Source organism: Rhinolophus sinicus, chromosome 16, assembly GCF_057876585.1.
Source record: "Rhinolophus sinicus isolate RSI-liver-muscle chromosome 16, RSI-T2T, whole genome shotgun sequence".
Classification (NCBI taxonomy): Eukaryota; Metazoa; Chordata; class Mammalia; order Chiroptera; family Rhinolophidae; genus Rhinolophus; species Rhinolophus sinicus.
In genome coordinates, this window is record NC_142516.1 from 2,883,227 (window position 1) to 2,904,345 (window position 21,119).

General features: G+C 56.5%; 1 protein-coding gene across 4 annotated transcripts in view; it reads left to right on the top strand.

The window, feature by feature from the left end:
* Positions 1 to 5,407: 5,407 nt before the first annotated feature.
* The window catches only part of SARDH (sarcosine dehydrogenase), a 59,949-nt gene continuing 44,237 nt past the window's right edge, over positions 5,408 to 21,119 (top strand). For 2 of the 4 annotated variants that reach the window (XR_012495994.2, XM_074331324.2), the window contains exons 1-8: positions 5,451 to 5,554; positions 7,951 to 8,311; positions 9,314 to 9,492; positions 10,818 to 10,997; positions 11,704 to 11,827; positions 12,030 to 12,130; positions 18,814 to 18,918; positions 20,114 to 20,243. Coding sequence is in view for 2 of the 4 variants with exons in the window: in XM_074331324.2 (XP_074187425.2) it covers positions 7,981 to 8,311; positions 9,314 to 9,492; positions 10,818 to 10,997; positions 11,704 to 11,827; positions 12,030 to 12,130; positions 18,814 to 18,918; positions 20,114 to 20,243 (1,150 nt within the window). In the remaining 2 variants the exon portion in view is untranslated. Of the gene's footprint in view, positions 5,555 to 6,265; positions 6,317 to 7,950; positions 8,312 to 9,313; positions 9,493 to 10,817; positions 10,998 to 11,703; positions 11,828 to 12,029; positions 12,131 to 18,813; positions 18,919 to 20,113; positions 20,244 to 21,119 lie in introns of all 4 variants that reach the window. The other 2 variants (XM_074331323.2, XR_016019465.1) reach the window with 2 other exon arrangements.

The window sequence follows — 21,119 nt, forward strand, 5'->3', positions numbered from 1 at the left end:
TGAGGTGCATCTTGGTAATGGAGAACTTTGACTCCCGTGACAATGCAGGGGGCACTGAGCTTTCTAAGGCTTCCCGGTCCCAGCCTGCTCCCAATGTGAAAATCACTGTATAGCAGGTACACCTTAGTGTGGTTAGATTTCAGTTCCAATGGGGGTCAAACCATGCACACTTGGGGAAGGAACACGTTTCCATCTTGACACCGTGAAAACTTGGCTTGACGTTTCTTAGACTTAAAAATCTCTTGCTGACACCACTTCGAAAGCCTAGATTCTTACCAACACACTAGCGCATATGCATTTGTTTTATCTCCCTCATTAGTGACTTAGCATGTCCAGCAGAAAAAGGGACATATCGATGTGGTCCTGGCTGGGGAGAGCCAGCCTGGCCAGGTGAACGCCCCTCATGTGCCGGGCCCCACTCTGCCAGCCCCTTGAGATGCTCTTATCACCCATTTTGCTTTGTGTCATCACAGCTTTGTATCACACTCTTAAACAGGAATGTGCTGGACACAGCTGGGCTATCGTGTGACAAGTGCTGAAAGCAGAGCCATGGAAAGGGATTGACCAGGCCAGTGTCGGAGCGAATACAACCTTCCTGCCATCGGACATAATATGCTTGAGGCAAATGGCATTCTGACGCGTAGAGAAAGCCGGCCATGCACCTCTTGGACTTTGTGTTCAGGGACGTCCTTCTGGTTGGTGGCTTGAAACTGGCCCTGGTAGGAGTATTTATACCAGAGGAATCGGCAACACTCACCACTTCGAGATCCAAATGCTGGACATTTAGCAGCACCCCACTGCATAAAGAGGTTCATTATCTATAATAATTCTGAAGCTTATGACACTTCACAACATAGCCTCAAAACATGTAAAGTAAATACGGAGAATTATGGGGAGAAATGGGCACATCCCTGTGGTAGAGAGGGAGTCTCGCACTGCTGCCTTAGAAACTGACACGGAGCCCGTGGCCGTCAGTAAGGACGCACCCTGCCACGGAGTGTTTTGTGTGCACAATTGCGTGACAGCCAGGCTGCCAGTCCCAGTGGGGACCCACCTCCCCGTCTGTGGGTGACCTCATGGGGGCAGTCCTTGTCCTGGCTCTGTGTCCCTAGTCAAGCTCCCCCAGGTGTCATACTCACATGTGGCCATCAGGGGAAAGTCCTAACTCCAAAAATTCAGCCTCCTGGTGGAAGGGGTGACCAAGCCCCCCACCCACTGTGGGCTGCTGCCTGCACTGCACAGTCCCTTCCCCCTCCATTCACTGCAAGACCCACAGTGTCAGGCCACCGCTAGGGTCTCCTCTGGGGGTGCTCCTGCCCCTGGATCTGGAGAGAGGAAACTTATCTCCCCTACTCCTCTGGCAGTGCCTGGAAGTCTGGGTCAGTGGTTGGAAAAGCCAACTTCCCAGAGGCCAGTGGGGAATGTGAAACGTCCAAGTGGCAGGGTGGGGACTGGGGCCAGCTGGATAAAACAGGCCCCATCTAAGTGTGTCCAGCAGGGATGTGGGCCCTAGGGGCATGTATGTCTCAGCTTTTTAAGAGAAGCTTGGAGAACTGAATTTTTATAGGAACTCCCTGTGGTAACTCATATAAAGATGTAAACCTAGCCTGGACAGCCAGTGTGAGAGCATGGGGGTTTGGCTTTCTGGGCTGGGGGCTGGGTGCTATTTGGGGTCTTGTGCCTTTGGCCACTGCTGCTCTATCTTTCGCTCCTAATACCGTCAATGACAGGACCCGAGTCCCTAGCTGCCCTCCGAAGCTTTGTTCTGTCTCCCAACTGGATAGCAGTGGTGCCTTCAGCTGCGGGCATGGTGCCCCAGGGTGGCCTGAAGCACGGGTCACCAGCCTGGCCCTACAGCAGAGGGACCAGGTCCACCCCAGCATTTGTGTCACTCCCTAATAACACTGGAGACATCACAGAGTGAAGTGGGAGCCTGGGGGTCGTGGTAGCAAGCTGCTCACATGCTCTATGTGTCCCATGCATTCCTGGGAATGCCTGTGCCTAGGTGGCTGAGCCCTGGGCTATTTCCACCTGCCCTCTGTGTGTGGGTGTCTGGGGGATGGGGGCATCCACGTACCCCAGGATGATAAAACATTCTGTCTTCATGAAGTCATGGGGGTAGTTAATGTAGTTATGTTTTTTCTTTTAAGGTAAAATTTTGGCAGCATAAATCCAGTCCTCAAAAGTCGCTCTGGGGCCGGCCTGGTGGCTCAGGCGGTTAGAGCTCCATGCTCCTAACTCCGAAGGCTGCCGGTTCGATTCCCACATGGGCCAGTGGGCTCTCAACCACAAGGTTGCCAGTTCAACTCCTTGAGTCCCGCAAGGGATGGTGGGCAGCACCCCCTGCAACTAAGATTGAACACAGCACCTTGAGCTGAGCTGCCGCTGAGCTCCCAGATGGCTCAGTTGGTTGGAGCGAGTCCTCTCAACCACAAGGTTGCCGGTTCGACTCCCGCACGGGATGGTGGGCTGTGCCCCCTGCAACTAGAAACGGCAACTGGACCTGGAGCTGAGCTGCGCCCTCCACAACTAAGATTGAAAGGACAACAACTTGACTTGGAAAAAAGGCCTGGAAGTACATACTGTTCCCCAACAAAATCTTAAAAAAAAAAAAAAAAAAGAAAAGAAAAAGTCGCTCTGGAAACTTCCCTGGTCCATGAATCTCCTGGGCCTGGTGCCCGTGGCTGTGTCCTAGCTCAGTTTTCTCATCCCGACAATGGGCAGCAGTCACGCCTCACGTAAGGCACGCAGCACGCTGCCTGCCCCCAGTAGAAGTTCCAGGTGGCACCGCTCAGAGGCGGCTGAGGCCAGGCATCAGGTATGGCCAGGTGCTGGCCGGACACCACCTTCCCCTGGGTCAGGTGTCCCCAGCCCCTCCCCCGCTCCACCCTGGACTTCTGCCCAGTCAGAGGTCGGTCTGTAGACGCCTCCCTCTGCTCTGGAAGCCTAGCCAGCAGGCAGGGGCGGAGGGCTGGCTGGGGACTGCAGAGAGGACCAGTAGGGCAAGAAGGGGGTGTCTCAGGGCTGGCCATGCAGGCAGGGGGTGAATCCACCACAGTCCCGCTGGGATTTGCGGCCTGGAGGTGGGGGTGGGTTAGGGTTAGGGGCCTGGCATCCATTGTGACTTCAGGTTGCTCCATGGTTTTCTTCCAAGTACACTAGAAGTAGAAGGTAATAATACGCAGGTAAATTTACAAAACTTCCCTGAGATGGGCACTGCAGGGGTTATAGTCCCTACTTTCCAGATGGGGAAACTGGGGCCCTACAAGGGGGTACTAGCCCAAGATGGCACAGCAGGTTGGCAGCAGGAGCCTGGCCACCTCCCGAGCTGTGCCCTCTAGCACCAAGGGGGGATGAGGGGGGCCCATCCACCTCTCCCAGACTCAAGCAGTGCAGGATCAGTGACCACAGCCTGGCCTGGTCCTCCAGCCACCACCTCTTGTCCAAAGTCCAGGGCGACTGCTGCCCACTTGGCTTGTGACAGTCTTGCAACAGCTGCTTGTCTTTGAGTGCAGAGCCAGGAGAGGTCTGGGCTGCCCCAGCTGCTGCCCTGGGGCTCCGGTGACCAGTGTGTCACTCACGCATGCACCCCACATCCAGGGCCCTTGCCCTCTCTGACCCGTCCTTCACCCTGTTGAGCAAGTACAGCCCTGACTCAGGTTGCTGGGCCAGGCCAGCCATCGCAGGGCGACCAGGCTGGTGACCCCCTCACATCCTGGGGAAGTCTCGTGTGGCTGGAGCCAGCCAGGGGAGTGACGGATGGTCTCTGTCCCCATGGTGGGGACTGAAGTGGTGGCAGCACAAGGTCAGGCCAGAGCCCAGGCCACCACCTCCGAGAAGCCTTTCTGGGTTCCTGCTGGAAGAACAGCTTGCCCATCACAGCCACCTCGTCCTGGACCCTGAGCCCCACAAGGGCAGGGACCGTTTCTTACTTATCTCTGGATCTCCCCCAGCAGTGCTGTGTATGCAGTAGGTGCTCAGCAAGTGTAGAGGACAGACAAGCGAGCAGACAGCGGACAGCCTGGGTGAGAATAAGGACGTTATTTGTTGGCTCGTATTGGTCACAGCAGGGCTACTGCCGTGGTCAGCCCTGTACCTGGCCAGCTGTCTTGTTAAGTGACCGTAATTTAAATACATTTTCTTTGACGTCCTACGTCACATCAGCACCTGCTCTGATTCTTTGCACATCCAGAGGTATATGAGGTGTGATCGAAAAATAGGGTGATATTTAAATTTTTAAAAATGTATTACAGTAAAAGACACATTGCCATTAACCCCCCTCAAAATACTCCCGCTCGCTTCAAACACACTTCCCCGATCGTTCTTGCCACTTTCTGAAGCAGCTCTGGAAGTCCTCTTTCCTGAGTGTGTTTATTTCATCTTCCAGCATGACAATGCTCCATGTCACACATCGTTTCTGGTAGGGCAATTTCTGTCAAATAAAAACATTACTATGTGTCCTCATCCACCTTATTCACTGTGTCTGGCACCGTGTGACTTCTGGCTCTCAAAGGCAAAAGTCAAAATGACCCAAAGTCAAAGTCAAAATGACCATGAAAGGTAAATGTTTTGAATCGATTCAGGACATCGAGGCAGCCACGACAGCGCAACTAAAGACGCTCTCGAAAAAGGACTTCCAGATCTGCTTCAGAAAGTGGCAAGAACGATGGGGTAAGTGTGTGTGAAGCGAGGGGGAGTATTTTGAGGGGCATTAATGGCAATGTGTCTTTTACTGTAATTTAAACATTCACCATATTTTTTTTTATCACACATGTACTATTCGGTGTGCATTTTCTCTGGGCGTCTCCTCTGGGCAACTTCTGTCTGCACATCAACAAAGTGCCCTAGACCCAGAGTCAGGCTGCAGGCTTTTGGTCTGGCTCCCCCTCTGGCTTGCTGTGTGGCCTGAGGCAAGCTGGCTCCCCTCTCTGGGTCCTGGTGCCCCGCAAATGTCAAATGAAGGCAGGGTCTCCCAAGCCACAGAGGGATCAGGGAGTTGTGGAGGGCAGGGTGCAGACAGCTCAGGGGCACTGCGCCTGGGGTGCTAACCCAGACTTTCTGACCTGCCTCTGAAGGCAGTGAGCACCCTTCCCCGGGAGTGAGCCCACAGAAGACCCTGGGTGCGGGCACAAAGCTGCCTACCAGCTCCTTCTGCCCACTTGGGCCGTGCTAAGCTTGTTTGGGGCACAGGGAGCACAGGCAAGTGTGGCCAGATGGGGGTGCACGGGGTCACCACAGGCAGCAGTTTGAGAGGTGAGGCCACCTGCTTATCACCCAGGGTCAATGGAGCCTCAGCGTTCACAGCCCTGTGCTCCTGCCCAGAGCTGCCCCGCTTGGCTGCTGCCCTGGCTGGCAGGCCCGCGGTGCTGGGCGGTGCGTCCCGCCCGGTGGTGGGCGGCGACAGGCTCGCTGTGCAGCCAGGGGCGGGGGCAGGGAAGCCCAAGTTCCGGCTGGCCAGGAGCTGCTCAGGAAGGAAGGAGACAGCACCTCCCGACCGCCACCAGGCCAGGCCCACAGCAGGCCCTTTGGGGTTAAGAGGTGCTTCGCTACTGAGGTACATCCCTTGGGAAGGGCAGGACTGGGGCTTTCCCCAATGTGGGTGGGGTTGCGACAGGCCCAGAGCTAGTGGGGGCTTCTTTCTGCCTCTGGCTGCTGTGACCATCGACCATCTGGCTGGGTGGGCAGAACCACAGGTCACTGCATGTGGGGGTGGGGGGCTGGCCACCCTAACTCCCCTTCACAGGGCGAAGGCTGTGCCAGACCCTTTCCACCATCAATCCCCCTTCGTCCCACAGCCTAGGGGGAGGGCTCCTCTGGGCCCCCCACTTTACAGGTCAGGTTAAGTGATTGTCAAGCCCCCATCCGTCTGTCTGACCCCAATGCCTGGGGTATACTGCGCCCTTACCCCTGGCAACAAATGGCCACTGGGCCAGCTCAGGTAGGAGAAAGTTGGAGGGGTCAGGGGAGCAGGTTAATGTTGAAGCAGCTGCTTCTGGAAGGCAAGAGGGTCATTGGGCTGCCCCTGCTGGGGCTGTGCCAGCCCCACCCCCAGCCCAGGTGGGAGGGCCTGGACTGGATGGTGGGTGGGCAAAGGGCACGTGGCAGCTGCCTGGGCTGGCAGCATTGTGTTCGCACAGCAAGAGGGAGGAAGGAGGCCGAGCCAGAGGCTGGGCAAGTGTGCTGGGCAGCGCTGTGGGCGGGGGGCAGATGCCCGGCCTGGGAAAGTTTTCCTGGCACTCACGTGAGGCCAACTTTCCACTGGTAGGACGCCACTCTTGGGGGCTCCTGGAAGGTTGAGGAACTTCGAGGACGGAAGGTAAGTTCAGAGGGGAGCTGGGGCGTGTGCCTCCCTGTGCCCGAGCCACCTCTGCCAGAAGGAGACAGGGGGCTATCTGACGGTGGGGCCTGGTCCCACTGGAGGGTGGGACAGGCTGTGGCAGTGGGTGAGGCGTCTCTCCCAGCTTCCCCCAGACCAGGCCGCATGACATCTGCCGGCCAGGGGTCAGGAGGGGGCAGGAGAGCCTGCAGACTTGGCCACATAGCGGCCCTGTGACCTTGGTTACCTTAGCCAGCCTCAATGTGCCTTCGTTTCCTTCTCTGTAAACTAGGGACAGTCGTCCCCAAAATGCAATTAGGGGCATTTTGCAATTGCTGAATGAGAGTGTGTGCCCCGAGCCTGGCCTGTGGTATGCACCTGGAAATGGAAGTTGCCTTTCTCAATTAATTAGTCAATTCGTCTCTCTCGTGACTATTCATGTAGGTGGCAGGGCCCAGCTCCACACCTCGGATCACAGCCCCGTCCCTGTGCTTTCCCTGCTGATCCCAGAGCAGGCCCAGGAGGCCCCTCTGAGGCGTCCTGTCCTCACCGTGTTGGCAGGACACACACCCGGGGAGAGCCTCTCCCGCACCTTCTGTCCTCAGAAGGGGGCCCCTGTTATAGTCATAATTATGAGATTTTTTCTGGCTGGGAGGCTTGAAGGAAGAGGGACACGAGGTGAGGCCTGCAGGCCACAGAGGGGACACGGAGGAGGAGGGGCAGGAGGGGGGGCAGCCAGTTGCCCAGCTTCTGAGCCCCAACCCCAGATGCCACGTGGCTGGACCCCACTGCCTTTCTCCCCTCCTGCCTCGAGGCAGAAACAACTTCTGTCTAGAGTTGAGACGGGTGTCCCCAGGAGGGTGTGTTGGATCTAGCTGGAGGCTTGCGTGTCCCTGTCTCAGGGCGGCCTGCCACCTGCCTTGTGGCCCTTCCTCCACCGAGCACACTGTCTTCCCCTCCAACCATCCTCTGTGTGTGTACAAGCCCTCAGCACAGCTTCTGACCCTGTGGGGGACCCTCTGGGGGTTCCTGCCTCCCTCCATCTCCCCAGATCCTATCACCGCCCTGCACCGGGGGTCTTCCTCAAATGCAGACCTGTGGGTTCATGGGGTCCCCACTCTCAGGAATTATCCTGAGCCCTGATGGGGCTCTCAAGGCCAGCAGACAGGGTGCTTACCCCTTCCCGCCTCCCCCTCGTCCTCTCAGGTTGTCTGTCTGGGTCCTGTGTCCCCCACAACCTGGCCTCCTTCTTGTCCTTAGTTCTCAGGTGCCCTCTGGCCCTCCCTGCTTTCCCCACCGGGTATCCCCACTTACCCCAGATCTCATTTTGGTCCCTCCCTTTTGCCGCTCCCTGTGTCCCCAACACCCCCAAGAGCGCCCGTGCTCTGTCATAGCCCCACCCCCTGCACTCCCTGGGCTGGCCAGGACCTTCTGTCCCCCCTCAAGGACCCCTGGGCCCAGCCAGGGCCTGATGTGTATGCAGCCTTCAGTAGGCACACACAGGACCAATACATCAGTGCACACAGGCCGTGGGGTGGCAGCAGGAAAAAGGCCTGGGTTGGGTGTTACAGCATCAGGGCACAGTCCCCACAGCGTCTGGTCCACACCCCAGCCAGCCCCAACTCTCTCGCCAGCTCGCTGCACTGCTGACACCTGGAGTCCCCATGGCCTCCCTGAGCCGAGCCCTGCGTGTGGCTGTCACATGCCCTCAGCGGAGCCCTGCCCAGGGGTTGGGGCCACGCCGCCTGACCAGCCGGGCTGGCCCCACCACCGAGAAGAGCGTGCCATACCAGCGGACCCTGAAGGAGGCACAGGGCACCTCGGCGGTGGCCCAAGGCCCAAGCCAGCCCCTGCCCAGCACCGCCAATGTGGTGGTCATTGGCGGGGGCAGTTTGGGGTGCCAGACCCTGTACCACCTGGCCAAGATGGGCGTGAGTGGGGCAGTGCTGCTGGAGCGGGAGCGTCTGACCTCTGGGACAACCTGGCACACGGCAGGTAGGGCCAGGCGGGCAGGGAACCACTGAGGGGCCAGTTCTGGACTAACAGATATAGGCCTGTTGGAGGCAGCTGAGCAAAGCGGGGTAGGACACGGGGCGACTCAGGGTCAGTCTGCAGGTGGGCAGATTGGGGGCCCTGCTTATCCCTAAGTCTCTGAAGAGCTGTGGGGGGAGGAGGGAGCAGACACCCCCATGGGACCCCAGAGGGCGAAGCTGAGACCAGCGCTGGGAGCCAGGCACCTGACCGTTCAACAAGCAGAAGCCCCTTACTGAATGGAGCCACCTGGGCTGAGGGGTGTCCATGGGGTACGGAGGGTGGACGGGGCAGGGGCCACCGGGGTGACGCAGAGCGGGGTCCTGCAGGGTATCAGTTGTGTCCACGAGTCTCGCCCTCCTGACTAACCAGTGCGCATCTGTGAAGCACCTACTGTGTGCGTGGCCCCAGGGCAGCCACCTTGTGCCTTAATCCTGTGTTACATTCGCCAGTTTCCATGGGGTAAACACTCCCACTTTGGCCGATATCAAGCTAGCAGCCTGAGGTCACTGTGGAGTAGGGAGGAGTCGGGCATCACCCATGCCCTGTCTCCACTGGGCCACACAGCCTCTGCCCTCCATCACGCGGCCTCACCCCGGCCTCCCACTCTCTAGGCTGCTCTGAAGGGAGCAATTTTGTTGGTGAAGGGCCTGCTTTGGGTAAAATAATCCTTCTGCCTCATAGGGCTGCCCAGTCACCCCATGACAGTTCAGCCCAGGGCTTGGCACATAGTAGGTGCACAATAAGGGAGCCTTTGATAATTGTCCCTCTCTGAGCTGCCCAAGGGCTGGGAGGCCTGTCCTAAAACTCAGCCTGGACCCTGTCATTTCCTGCTCATCCAGGCTGCCCGTGGCCTGCAGAGAAGGACTGGGGCGCTGCCTGACATTCAGGGGCCCTGGACTTCTGGGGGCATCGAGGTGCAGAACCGCCATGCTGGGACTGATGTGTCCCGATGCTCCCCGCCAGGCCTGCTGTGGCAGCTGAGGCCCAGCGACGTGGAGGTGGAGCTGCTTGCCCACACGAGGCGCGTAGTGAGCCACGACCTGGAGAAGGAGACGGGACTGCACACGGGCTGGATCCAGAACGGGGGCCTGTTCATCGCATCCAACCGGCAGCGTCTGGATGAGTACAAGAGACTCATGTCGGTGGGTGCTTCCCTGCTGGTGGAGGGTGGGGCAGCATGGTGCAGGGAGGAGCCCCGACAGAGCTGGGTTCGAACCCTGCAGCTGCCCTTGCTTGCTGGGCCACCTGGGACGAGTGACTTTGCCTCTCTGAGCCTCGGCATTTTCACCTTTGAAATAGGACCATATTGCAGAGCACAGGGGGCCGAGCCTCGGAGGCAGGCAAGGCCCCATAAACGAGAGTTATCATCACGGGTGGTGCTCATGGAGATAAGACTACCCAGGAGGCAGTGACTGCCCTTGGAGAGGACTTGGGGAACCCGGTTCTGGGGGAGACGGGGGAGAAAGCCTTGTGTTGTGGAAGGCCCTGCATTGGGCTGGGCTGTTGGTTTCTAACCGGAACAGCCAGCCTGGACCCCAAATTCCAGGGCATCGGTGAGACAGGCTCCTGCAGCAACTCTCCCCTTATTGAGCACCGACTGAATACTGGCTCGGCCCAGTGAGCAGGGCCAGCTGTGTGGCTGGCAGAGGCTCATTATCACAGGGACGCTGAGTTCCCCTGGGCACCCAGGCCAGAAGCAGGGGCAGCTGGCTTCATTAGAACAGGCCTGGCTCTCTGGGATCAGGAGGGGCCCCATTCTGCCTCCTCCTCTCCCTTCCCTCTTCCTTCTCCTCCCCCTTAGCTCACTCATCCGCTGGGATAGAGGTGGTCGAAGGAAGCCCCCAACCCATCTGTCAGCTCAAGTGCCCATCCTGCTAGTGAAGTCTCTGCCTCTTTTCATTCACAATTCTCAGAAAATCTGATTGGCTCGGCTCACCTCTAACTGGGTGGAGCCTGCCCTGATAGTCAATGCCAGGGGACACTTGATTGGTTGCACTGGGGCCAATCAAACGTGATGAGTCAGAGGCCTGGGACAGAGAACCTCACTGGTGTCTGAGGAGCGGGTCTGACCAGAGAAGCCCAACGTATTAGACCTCTGGGGGTTATTTTTATTTATTTTATATAATAAGCCCGTATATGCCAGGGACTGGTCTAAGCTCTTTGGAAGTGCCAACCACATAAGCCATTATGAGCCCCATTCACCCAGGGGACGTTAAACAACTTGCCCCAGGTCACATTGCTAGTGTCATCTGGATCGGGAAGGCAGGCCAGCCCCAGAACCTACTTCTGAGTGCTACACCACGCTCCTCACCCTTCTGTGGAACTGGGGCAAAGCACAGGGGCTGCAGGGCCATGCTGACCAGCTAAGGCTTCCTGGAGGAAGCAGGGCCAGAGCAGAACTTTGGAGGCCCGGATGGGGAGAAGATCGGTCCCCAAGGTCACAGGTACTTTCCCCTGGATCCCCTAGTTGGGCAAGGCCTATGGTGTGGAGTCCCACGTACTAAGCCCGGCGGAGACCAAGGCACTGTACCCACTGATGAACGTGGATGACCTCTACGGGACCCTGTATGTGCCACACGACGGTACCATGGACCCCGCCGGCACCTGCACCACCCTCACCAGGGCTGCCACCGCCCGCGGAGCACAGGTACCGATGGCCGCTGAGCCCTGGGCTCCCTGATCCCAGCCTGCAAACCCAGAGGGCAGAAGGCCAGCGAACAGGTGCCCTTCTCTGCGTGGTGTGACCTTGGGCCAGGTGGGACCGCTCAGGTTCCTGATCTGCTCCTGCAAAGGCGGGTGGTGCCTTGGTCTGTCTGCGGGGTCACCTGCCTCCTTCTCTGAGGTTCCGGCCCCGCCGGACAAGTGACTCCTCAAAATCTCTTCCTGTAGTTTTAGTCTTTTGTCTCAAAGACACACATAATTGTAGAAAAAATTAGAAAAGACAAATAAGCCGAAAAGAAGATATAACATCACCCTGAGGTAACCGGTGTTGACATTTTAGTTTTACTCCAAATACATTTTCTGTGAAGATGGATATATGTGTACACAGAACCAAACTGTGCTATGATGTGACTTTTTTACCAAACAGTAGACCACAAACATCTTTTAGTAAATGAGCCTTGAGTTTTTTCTTTTAAGTCACTTTATAAAAAGGAGCCACTGTATTTGGGGACAAGTTCTCCAAATCTAGGAATTTATGGATTTAGTTTCCAGCTCTGTGGTCACGCCATTTCCCCAGTAGTGTCACATGAAGCCTGCCCTAGAAGAAACAGGGGTGCCAGGTCCCTCAGGATGGGATGGAGAGAGGGTGGGTGGTCAGCACCCTCAAAGGGAGCAGCTTCTTTCACACCCAGGTCATCGAGAACTGCCCGGTGACGGGCATCCGTGTGCAGACAGATGACTTCGGGGTGCGGCGGGTTGCAGCTGTGGAGACAGAGCACGGCACCATCCAGACGCCCTGCGTGGTCAACTGTGCAGGTGGGATGGCATTTCTCCTGGTTCCCAAGCGGCTATGCTGGAGGCTCCCTAACCCTGACCATTCTCTGGGGTGATGGCCCAGCTGTGACCGACCTGGGGAATCACCACCAGGGCGGACAGGCCTGCAGAGGCACCCATGCCCCGCTAGCTGGCTGCCCCCAGCAGGTGCCAGCAGAGCTGACCTGCCGTGCTCTGTCCACAGGAGTGTGGGCGGGCAGTGTGGGCCGGATGGCGGGAGTCAAGGTCCCGCTGGTGGCCATGCACCATGCCTACGTCGTCACTGAGCGCATCGAGGGCATCCAGGTAAGTGGACAGCCCCAGGAGGCGTGCCAGCTGTGCAGGGCTGGGACCTGACTGTGAAGCCCAGCACCAAGGGGGTGTGGCCACGTGTGGACCCCAAACCATCCTGAGCCTCAGCCACCTCGTCTGTGCAATGGGCATCAGGACACTGGGTGTTCCGGGCGGTGTGACCAGAGCTGTGTCCCAGTGGTGCCAACCCCCTTGGCCCTCGGGGCACAGCTTCTTGTTGATGCCCAAGCCTGCCCTGCCGCGTGCAGCCGGCCCAGCTTTTTCCCATGTTCTGTGCCCCAGGTGTTTCTGGGAACCCACATGTTTGTGTGCTCCCAAGTATGCCCTGAGCCCCGGCCCTCAGACCCTCCCTGGATGTGCCTCTGCCAAGGGATGTGCCTCCCTGGATGTGCACCTCCTGCCCTCTGTCCATCCTCATCCCCTCTCATCCCGCCCGTCACCCATGGTGGTAGCTGGTGCTTCCTGTCACCTTGTCATCGACTCCTCTTCTTTCCCTCCCTCCCTCCCTCCCTCCCTCCCTCCCTCCCCCCCTCCCTCCCTCCCTCCCTCCCTCCATCATCCAACCAGCCCTTCCTCATCCTGCCATGTAGTCCCCATCCATCCATCCTTTCTCATTTATTCCTTTATCTGTACACCCACCCTTCCTTCCGCCCCTCCACCCACTTATCTCTTCATTAACCTCCCTCCCTCTTTCCGTTTTGCCATCCATCCTTCCATTCATTCATCCTTCCTTTGACCCCTCTATCCATCTAGTTCTCCCTCTACCCATCCATCTCTCCACCATCTATTTATTGATTCCATCTATCCACCATTCCATGCAACCCTCCCTCCCTCCCCCATTCCTCCATTAAACATCAGTTGGATGAGCTCTGTGTCCCAGGCTCTGTTCTAGAAACTGGGGCTATAACTAGAAAAGGACCTAGTTCTTGTCTGGGTGGAGCTGGGTGGAAGGTACAGACACGGGAACAAGCAGTCCCAAAGCAGGCTCACCGGGCTCTGTATGGACCCCTGTCTGTGGACCAGGGAGTCTCCCTTCGGATGCCATGTGTGGAGAATCTTCTGAAGTATCTGAAGGGTGGCAGAGCAGGGACGAGGTGGAGAAGGGGAGTACACAGAGGTCGGCAGCTGGGACCTGCAGGCAGTTCAGAGTGGGCTGTGGGTGGAGAAAGTGTGAGATGAGACCGTCCTTGTTTAGGGTCAGGCCTCAGCAGGAGTGTCCTGGAAGCCTCGCCCCTGGACGAGCCTGGCTTCCCTCACCAGGGACAGACCAGGCTGGCTGCTAGGTGGGCGGCGGTGGTGGAGGGAGTGGGGGACCAGGGTCCCCATCCGGTGCTGCCTCTCCCCTTGACACGGGGTTTCCCGGGTTCATGACGAGTTCACTGTAATCCCGCTCATGCCTCCTGAGGGTTTCTATGTGCGGGGGAACAGAGAGGACTCACACGGCGGCTGTTGGCAGGATGGGTCTTTGGCCCCGTTCTGTGCGGAGAGCTCCTGGGCGGCCACCAGGGGTCGCCCTCGGGCCGCAGTGGGCTCGGGAGGGCTGAGCTAAAGCTGGAGACCGGCTGAGGGGCAGGGCAGGGGCTGTGTCGGGGAGGAGGGCCCGGGGCGTCCCAGAGCCAGGACGGGCCTGCCTCTCCATGCGCTGTGCTTCCTGATGCCTGACTTGGAGGCACCTTTCAGGCAGAAGCCAGGCAAACCGGCCAGGAATTCATGTTATTCACAAACGCTGCCCCCACACAGGGACCCTGGCTGCTGCTGGGAGCTCCAGGCTGCACCCATGCACCAGCTCCGGAAGCCACAAGACTCTTTGTAGGAGAAAAGGGGATTTGCGGCTGGGGAGGAAGTTACAAACGCTCCCCTCCATCAGGGTGGCCACAGGGAAGTCTGGGGGGCTGGCCTCACCTGGGGCCGCACCTGCGCAGTAAGATCCCGCCAGCGTGGTCTTACCCCTTTGCAGGTCGGAGTACAAGCTCCTTCATGCCAGCCAGGCCCCGTAGGCAGGAGCTCTGGGGTGTGAGCTGGGAGGTCCCTGGCGCCGGGCCTGTCCTGGGGCCGCGTGCCACCTGCCCACCTGTCCACGTCTGGTCAGGAAGCTCCTTGGGCTTGGCAGTCTTGTGCCTCAGGACACCGTGTGCCAGATTGGGCCTCAAGGTGTTAGGATCCTGGGGTCCCAGCTGGCCGGTGGGGGCTCAGGGTCTGGAGCACGTGCTCTTTATCTTCCTTCTTAGGTGGTCAGAGGGCCCCCAGTACTGACAGGCTGTCCCTGTCCTGGGCTCTAGCCGAGCACAGCCCCAGCTCCTCTGGGACCTTGTCCCTTCCCTCTCTGGGCCTGGTCTCTGCATCCGTCAAAAGCGGTGGCCGGCTGGTCTCCCATGGTCTCCCATTCTCACCGTCCTCCGCCAGCTGTGACAGAAGCTGCGCTGCTGGGGCGCAGAGCGATAGGACAGATCCAGGCTTGGGGTCTGCATCCCGACCCTCCATTACCCAGCCCGGGCAAAGTCAAGGCACCACCTGAGCCTCAGTTTCCTTTTCTGCAAAATGCGTGAAAAGTATACCTACCACATAGGGCTGTGCTGAGGCTGGAACTGAGTGACGGGGCTGAGGGCAGAGCGTGGTGTCTGGCACGTAGCAGGTGCTCATTACGTGGTAGCTGTGGTGAGGACTCTGGTGAGCTTGACCAAGGGGCGTGGGGAGGTCCAGCCAGCTGGTGCTTCAGAGGAAGAGACCAGGAAAGGCTGGAGCCATCAGGTAGGCTTCCTGGAGGAAGAAGCCGGCAGGATTTGGATGGGGCTGGGGGCAGGAGAAGCAGATGGAAGGGCAGGGGCAGAGGTTGGGAGGCAGGGATGTCAGTGGGAAGACCTGTAAGATGGGCTCCTTTGTGGAGAGGACAGTGAGGGTGCCCAGTGGGCAGCATGGGGTTGAACTGAGCCCGTGCTGGGCACTCCTGGGTACTCCTTGCCAGGCCCAGGAATTGGGGACACTGATCGCACTGGAAGAAAAGTCGGGCTTCCCTGGCCACCAGGTGTCCCCATTGTCCTGCTCTATGGAGCTTGGGTGTTTCGATTTTACAGTAGCAGTGACTGCAGATAGCACTGTCATTATTTCTGAAGTGCTCCGTCACTGAGGACTTCCTAGATGCCACTGATAACAGGCCCTCAACGCGGCATTCTTATTCCGACCGGAGACGGCAGTGGGAGGGAGGGCCATGGGCCAGGTCGTCCCTTCGGGGCTCCACCTGTCCTCGGAGATGGCGCAGAGCAGTCACACCCACGTGTCCGTCTCCAGGGCAGGGGTACGCGAGAGAGGGGTTGAGAGAAGGCAGCTCCTCCAGTGCTGAGGGCCACGGTGGACGTGGGCTGCCCACTCCTGCTTGCTTTCTGAAAAGATTTGGTTTGGTTTGCTTTGTTTATCGGTTAAATCGGTCAGTGCTTGCAATATAAGGACAATATAAATACTGTTAACTCCTGAGCAAATAGTGTCCAACTTTTTGTGTTTCCTGGAATTACGGTTTTCTTTTCTAGTTGCTCAGTTTTCTATGTAACTGTCACTAATTTTATCTATCCATCTATCCATCCATCCATCCATCCATCCATCCATCCATCCATCCATCCATCGTCTATCTTTCTATCAACTGTCTTTCTATCTAACATCCTCTTCATCCCCTAAACCCCCCCCATTATCAGTCACTCCCCATTTGCCACCCCACCCCCAACCTTCGATAATTACTAATCTGATTTCTGTCTTCCTGGATTTTCTATTTCCGGACACTTTATAAAATGGGATCATACCATATGTGACCTTTTTTTGTGCCTGGCTTCTTTCAGTCAGCATGACGCTTTCAAGGTTCATCCATGTGGTCCATGTGTTAGAATTCCATTCCTTTTTCTGTCTGAACAATATTCTGTGGTATACCACATTTTATTTATCCCTCCGTTGATGGACATTTGAGTTGTTTTTGCCGACTATAAATAGTGCTGCTCTGAACATTCAGGTACAAGTCTTTGTGTGGACACATGTCTTCATTTCTCTTGGGTCAACACCTAGCAGTGGACGTGCTGAGCCATATAGTAACTCTATATTTAACTTTTTGAGGAAGTGTCAGACTGTTTCAAAACAGCTGCACCATGTTACATCCCCACCAGCAGTGTGTGGGGTTCTGACTTCTCCACGTCCTCACCAACACTTGCTACTGTCTGCCTGAGTTTAGCCGTCCCCGTGGGGTGAAAGGGTATCTCGCTCTTTTTCATTTGCGTTTCCCTGGTGACTAATGGTGTTGAGCATCTTTCCATGTGCTTATTGGCCATTTGTGTGTCTTCTTTGGGGAAATGTCTGTCCAGTACTTTACTTGTTTTCAAGTTGATTTATGTGTCTTTTTATTGAGTTATAAGAGTCTTTCATATTTTCTGGATACAAGCCCCTTCTCAGATTTACGGTTTGCAACTATTTTCTCCCATTCTGGGGGTTGTCTGTTCACTTCCTTGATTGTATTGTTGGCAGCACGAATGTTCTTAATTTTGACGCTGTACAACTGATGTATATTTCTTTGCCCCTTGTGCTTTCGGTGTCATGTTTAAGAAGGCGTTTCCTAGCCCAAGGTCACGAAGATTGACTCCTGTATTTTCTTCCAAGAATGTCATAGTTTTAGCTCTTATGCTTGGGTCTGTGGTCCGCTTTGATTATGTTTTGTGTACAGTATGAGGAAGGGGTCCACCTTCTCTCTTTCCCAGGTGGATATCCAGTTGTCCCAGCACTGCTTGTCGAAGATTCTGCTTTCCCCCACTGGATCGCCTGGGCGCCCTTGGTGAAATTAATTAAGCATACATGTGAAGGTCTATTTCTGACCCTCAATTCTGCTCCTTCGATCTACGTGTCTGTCCTTGGGTTTTACCACTGTGTCTGGATGACAGTAGCTTTGTAGTGAGTTTTGAAATCAGGAAGTGTGAATCCTCCATATTTGTTCTTTGTTTTTAAGATTGATTTGAATATTCTGGGCCCTTTGTATTTCCATATAAATTTTAGGGTCAGCTTGTCAATTTTTGCCAAGAAGCCAGCTGAAATTTTCATAGAGATTGTGTTGAATCTGTAGATGTTTTTGGGGAGCATTGTCACCTTAACAAGTCTTTGCTTTGTACACATTGGGATGTCTTTTCATTTGTTCAAGTCTGTCATGTTTTTCAAAAATATTTTCTAGTTTTTAGAGTATGAGTTTTACATTTGTTTTGTTAAGTTTATTTGTAAGCATTTAAACATTCTTTTTGGGGTGTGAATGAAATTATTTTCTTAATTTCCTTTTTGATTGTTCACTGCTAGTGTAAGAAATACAGTAGTTTTTGGTTTGTTTCTTGTACTGACCTTGTATCCTGCAAACTGTTGAACTATTTTTCTAGTTCTCATAGTTTTTAGTGGTTCTTTAGCATTTGCTATGTGTCAGATTATGTCATCTGCAAACAGAGGTAGTTTTGCTTCTTCTTCTCCAATCTGGATGCCCTTTATTTCTTCTTCTTGCCTGATTGCCTTGGCTAGGACCTCCAGGACCGTGTTCAGGAGGTAATAAGAGGCCTGATCTGAGAGGAAACGCTGCAAACAGTCTGTGTTAGCTGTGGGTGTTTCTGAGGTACCCTTTTTCAGGAAGTTCCCTTCTCTCCTTAGCTTGTTGAGTGTTTCATCATGAAAGGTGTTGGATTCTGTCAAGTATTTGTCTGCGTCTATTGAGATGATTAGTGGATCGTTCCATCCTTTGTTGACATGTTGTATTATATAGCTTATGTTGTATTTCATAGGGGCTTTCCCCAGGCCACTCATTGTCTCCATAGAAGAGTCTCCAGTCTGTTGTCAGCGGGGGTGGGTGTGGAGGCAGCCTCCTCCTCACCCCCCCGCCCTCCCCCCCGCACCAGCAGCCTGGAGCCTCTGGGATCCACTCCTCCAGGGACAGACCTCAGGGCTCCTGCAGGGCTGGGCCAGGCCCTGGGCTGCACAGGGTGGGGGTGGAAGGGATCTGGGTCCAGCTGCTGTGAAGAGACCCTCGCTCATTTTCCTGTTCGCACAAATGCACACGCACACACCTTCTGTCTCACACACTCACACACCTTCTGTCTCACACACTCACACCCATGTGTGCGTACACACACACACACACACACACACACACACACACACTCTGCTATCACACCCATGCTGAAGTACCTGGGGTTGCCACAGGCACGGCCTCTTTGCAGATTGGAGGGCACAGAGGGTGGCACACTGGCCTGACTTGTTCAGTCTGCCCTCCCCCAAACCCAAGCTATGACAGGCCCTCATCCATCCCTCCACAGCCTCCTGTGCTGCTGCGATTGTCCTGTCTGCGGTTGTCTCCCCTGCCCTCTTATCTTTGTGGGTTATACCTTCTTTTCCCTCTCTTCCTCCCTCCCTCTTTCCCTCCCTGCTCCTCCCTCCTCCCTCCTCCCTCCCTTCCTCCTCCTCACATCTTTGCTGCTATTTTGTGGGGTTTGGGGAAGGAGAGACTTGAATGGGGCTGGTTTGTCCACTGTGTAACCCGAGGCGCCGGTCCACTCAGTCCTCAGCGTCCTACAACCAAGAGGACGCGGGTGGGCCCATGGTGGGCCTGGGAGCCCTGGTGGAGGAACTGGGCCCACCGCCCAGCCTTGGCTGACCCCGAGCCTCTCTGCTCTGCCTTCCAGAACATGCCCAACGTCCGTGACCATGATGCCTCGGTCTACCTCCGCCTCCAAGGGGATGCCTTGTCAGTGGGTGGTTATGAGGCCAACCCCATCTTCTGGGAGGAGGTGAGGCGGGGGAGGGAATGAGGGAGGGGTTGGGGGCTGCATCTCAGCATGGAGAAGCCTTCTTCCAGAGAGCCCACCTCCTGAAACTCCTCAGGTGTGCACCTAAGAAACTGAAGGTCCCCCGGCCCCCAAGGGTCAAACCCACTTTTCTCCAACCCCTGAAGGACCTGGTATACAGGTAGATTCAGACCTGGGGCAGGTAGAGGGCCTGCTTCAAAGCATTAGCAGTTAGAGCCTGTGAAAATATAAAATAATGGCTTTAGAAGAGCATGCAGACATTTAAGTCCTCTATCCATCATCAGCAAATGACCCTGTGCCCTCCCCACCCCCACAGCTGCAAGGGCGTCTCCCCAGGCCTGGGCCACTCTCCTGGCAGCTTCTGGGTTGAATGCAGACCCAGTGGCCCCCTCAAACGTGTGTGGACCATCCTTGCTCTTATATTCGTGCCTTCAGTCCACAAATTGAATGACTAAGTGACCATTTTTGGCCAGATGCTGTTTTACTTTCTGTATAAAAAAAGAGACTAAGGTAAAAAGTGTTTGTCCCAGGAGGCCTGTATTTTGGTGGGGAGACATACAGTAACCAAACAAGTAATGCAATTATGGATGGTGATCTGTGCACTGAATGAGGTTAGCAGCTTAAGAATAAGTCTAGGGAGACTGAAGGGGAAGGCTGTCGTTCAGACTATGATCAGGCAGGGCTCCCTGAGGAGCCAGCTTCTGAGCAGGGCTTGTGGGTGACAGGTTGGCAAGGAGTTGCCCCAGGTGGAGGTGAAGGCCCCGAGGTCAAGCTTGCCCTTCTCGAAGAACTGAAAGTACATGTGGGCAGGGCCGGCTCGTGTAGGGCTTTGCATGTGGGCTCATGTAGGACCAGAGGAGCCTGGGAACTCAAGCCCTGTGAAGCTCGATAGCCAGAGAGGGTGTGATCTGACACAGGAGGCAGCTGATGGCGGGCGGGGAAGCAGGGCCTCCAGGCAGAGGCTGTGGCAACGATCAAGGGCAGAGCTGGTGGGACCTGAGCCAGGGGGTGGGGGGGAGATAGGGGAGCAGATAGGCCCTGCTGACGGGTTGATGAGGGGGAGACAAACTGAGGGCACTTGTGGGGGACCAGCTTAGCCCTGTCACTCACCTGATGTGGGGAAGCTGCAGCTCCCCTGGGCAGCCGTCACAGTGCAGCTCCCCACCTGCCTCCTCAGGTGTCGGACAAGTTTGCGTTTGGCCTCTTCGACCTGGACTGGGATGTATTCACCCAGCACATTGAAGGTGCCATCAACCGGGTCCCTGTGCTGGAGACGACGGGGGTCAAGTCCACGGTCTGCGGCCCAGGTGAGCGGGAGGCCTAGGAGCTGGGGGTGGACATCCTTGGGTCCTTTGGGCTGACCCCACAGGCTGGCCTGTGCCAGGCACGAACCCGGGCATCCCTACAATCTCTCCTGCCAGCAGCCCCGGGCGCTGGGCATTGCTTTACTCCTCTGTGAGGGCCAGAGACCTGGGCTTGGCGGGGGCAGAAATTTGCTCCCAGTTGGGCACACAGCCAGGCTTCTTCCTACCCCAGTGAGCTCTTCAGGACGCCCCAGCCTGGGTTCTTCATCTCTACTCGACTAGTCCCTAGAACTCAGCGTTTTCATTGTAAAATGGGGTGGAAGCCCCCTCCCAGCACCCCATGAGGCTGAGTGAGAGGAGGCAGGCCAAGCCCTTTCCCGATGCCATTCTCACAGGGCTGCGGAGCCCCAGGCCGGTCCAGCTTCAGGCCCTGCTCTCCCCGCTTCCTAGAATGTTCCACCTGCCCAGGACGCAGGGCCATCGGTCTCACCCCTCTGCTCTCTGGCCTTGGGGCCACACACCCACTCAGCGTGGAAAGGCCTGAGCTCAGCCCTCCTCCTGGCCTCTGGGAGACCTGAGCTGAAGGAGGCTGGAGCAGAAAGGGGGCCGTGAGCGAAGGTGCTCAGCTCCCAGAATGCCCGTCCTGGGGCATGCACACGCAGCCCCTGACCCCGCCTACTGGTTAGTGCACCAGGCTGGGGGAGACTCAGACCCACAGCGCTGAAGTGTCCGGCCTAGGCCACTAACTCATTCCCGCAGAACCCACCGGCCGGGCCAGGCTTTGGCGGTTCAAAAATGACCTGACATATCCCTGTGCGAGTAACTCACAGCTTGACAGGGGAAAATGACCACTCGTTGACACTCAGTGCCCTGGGATGG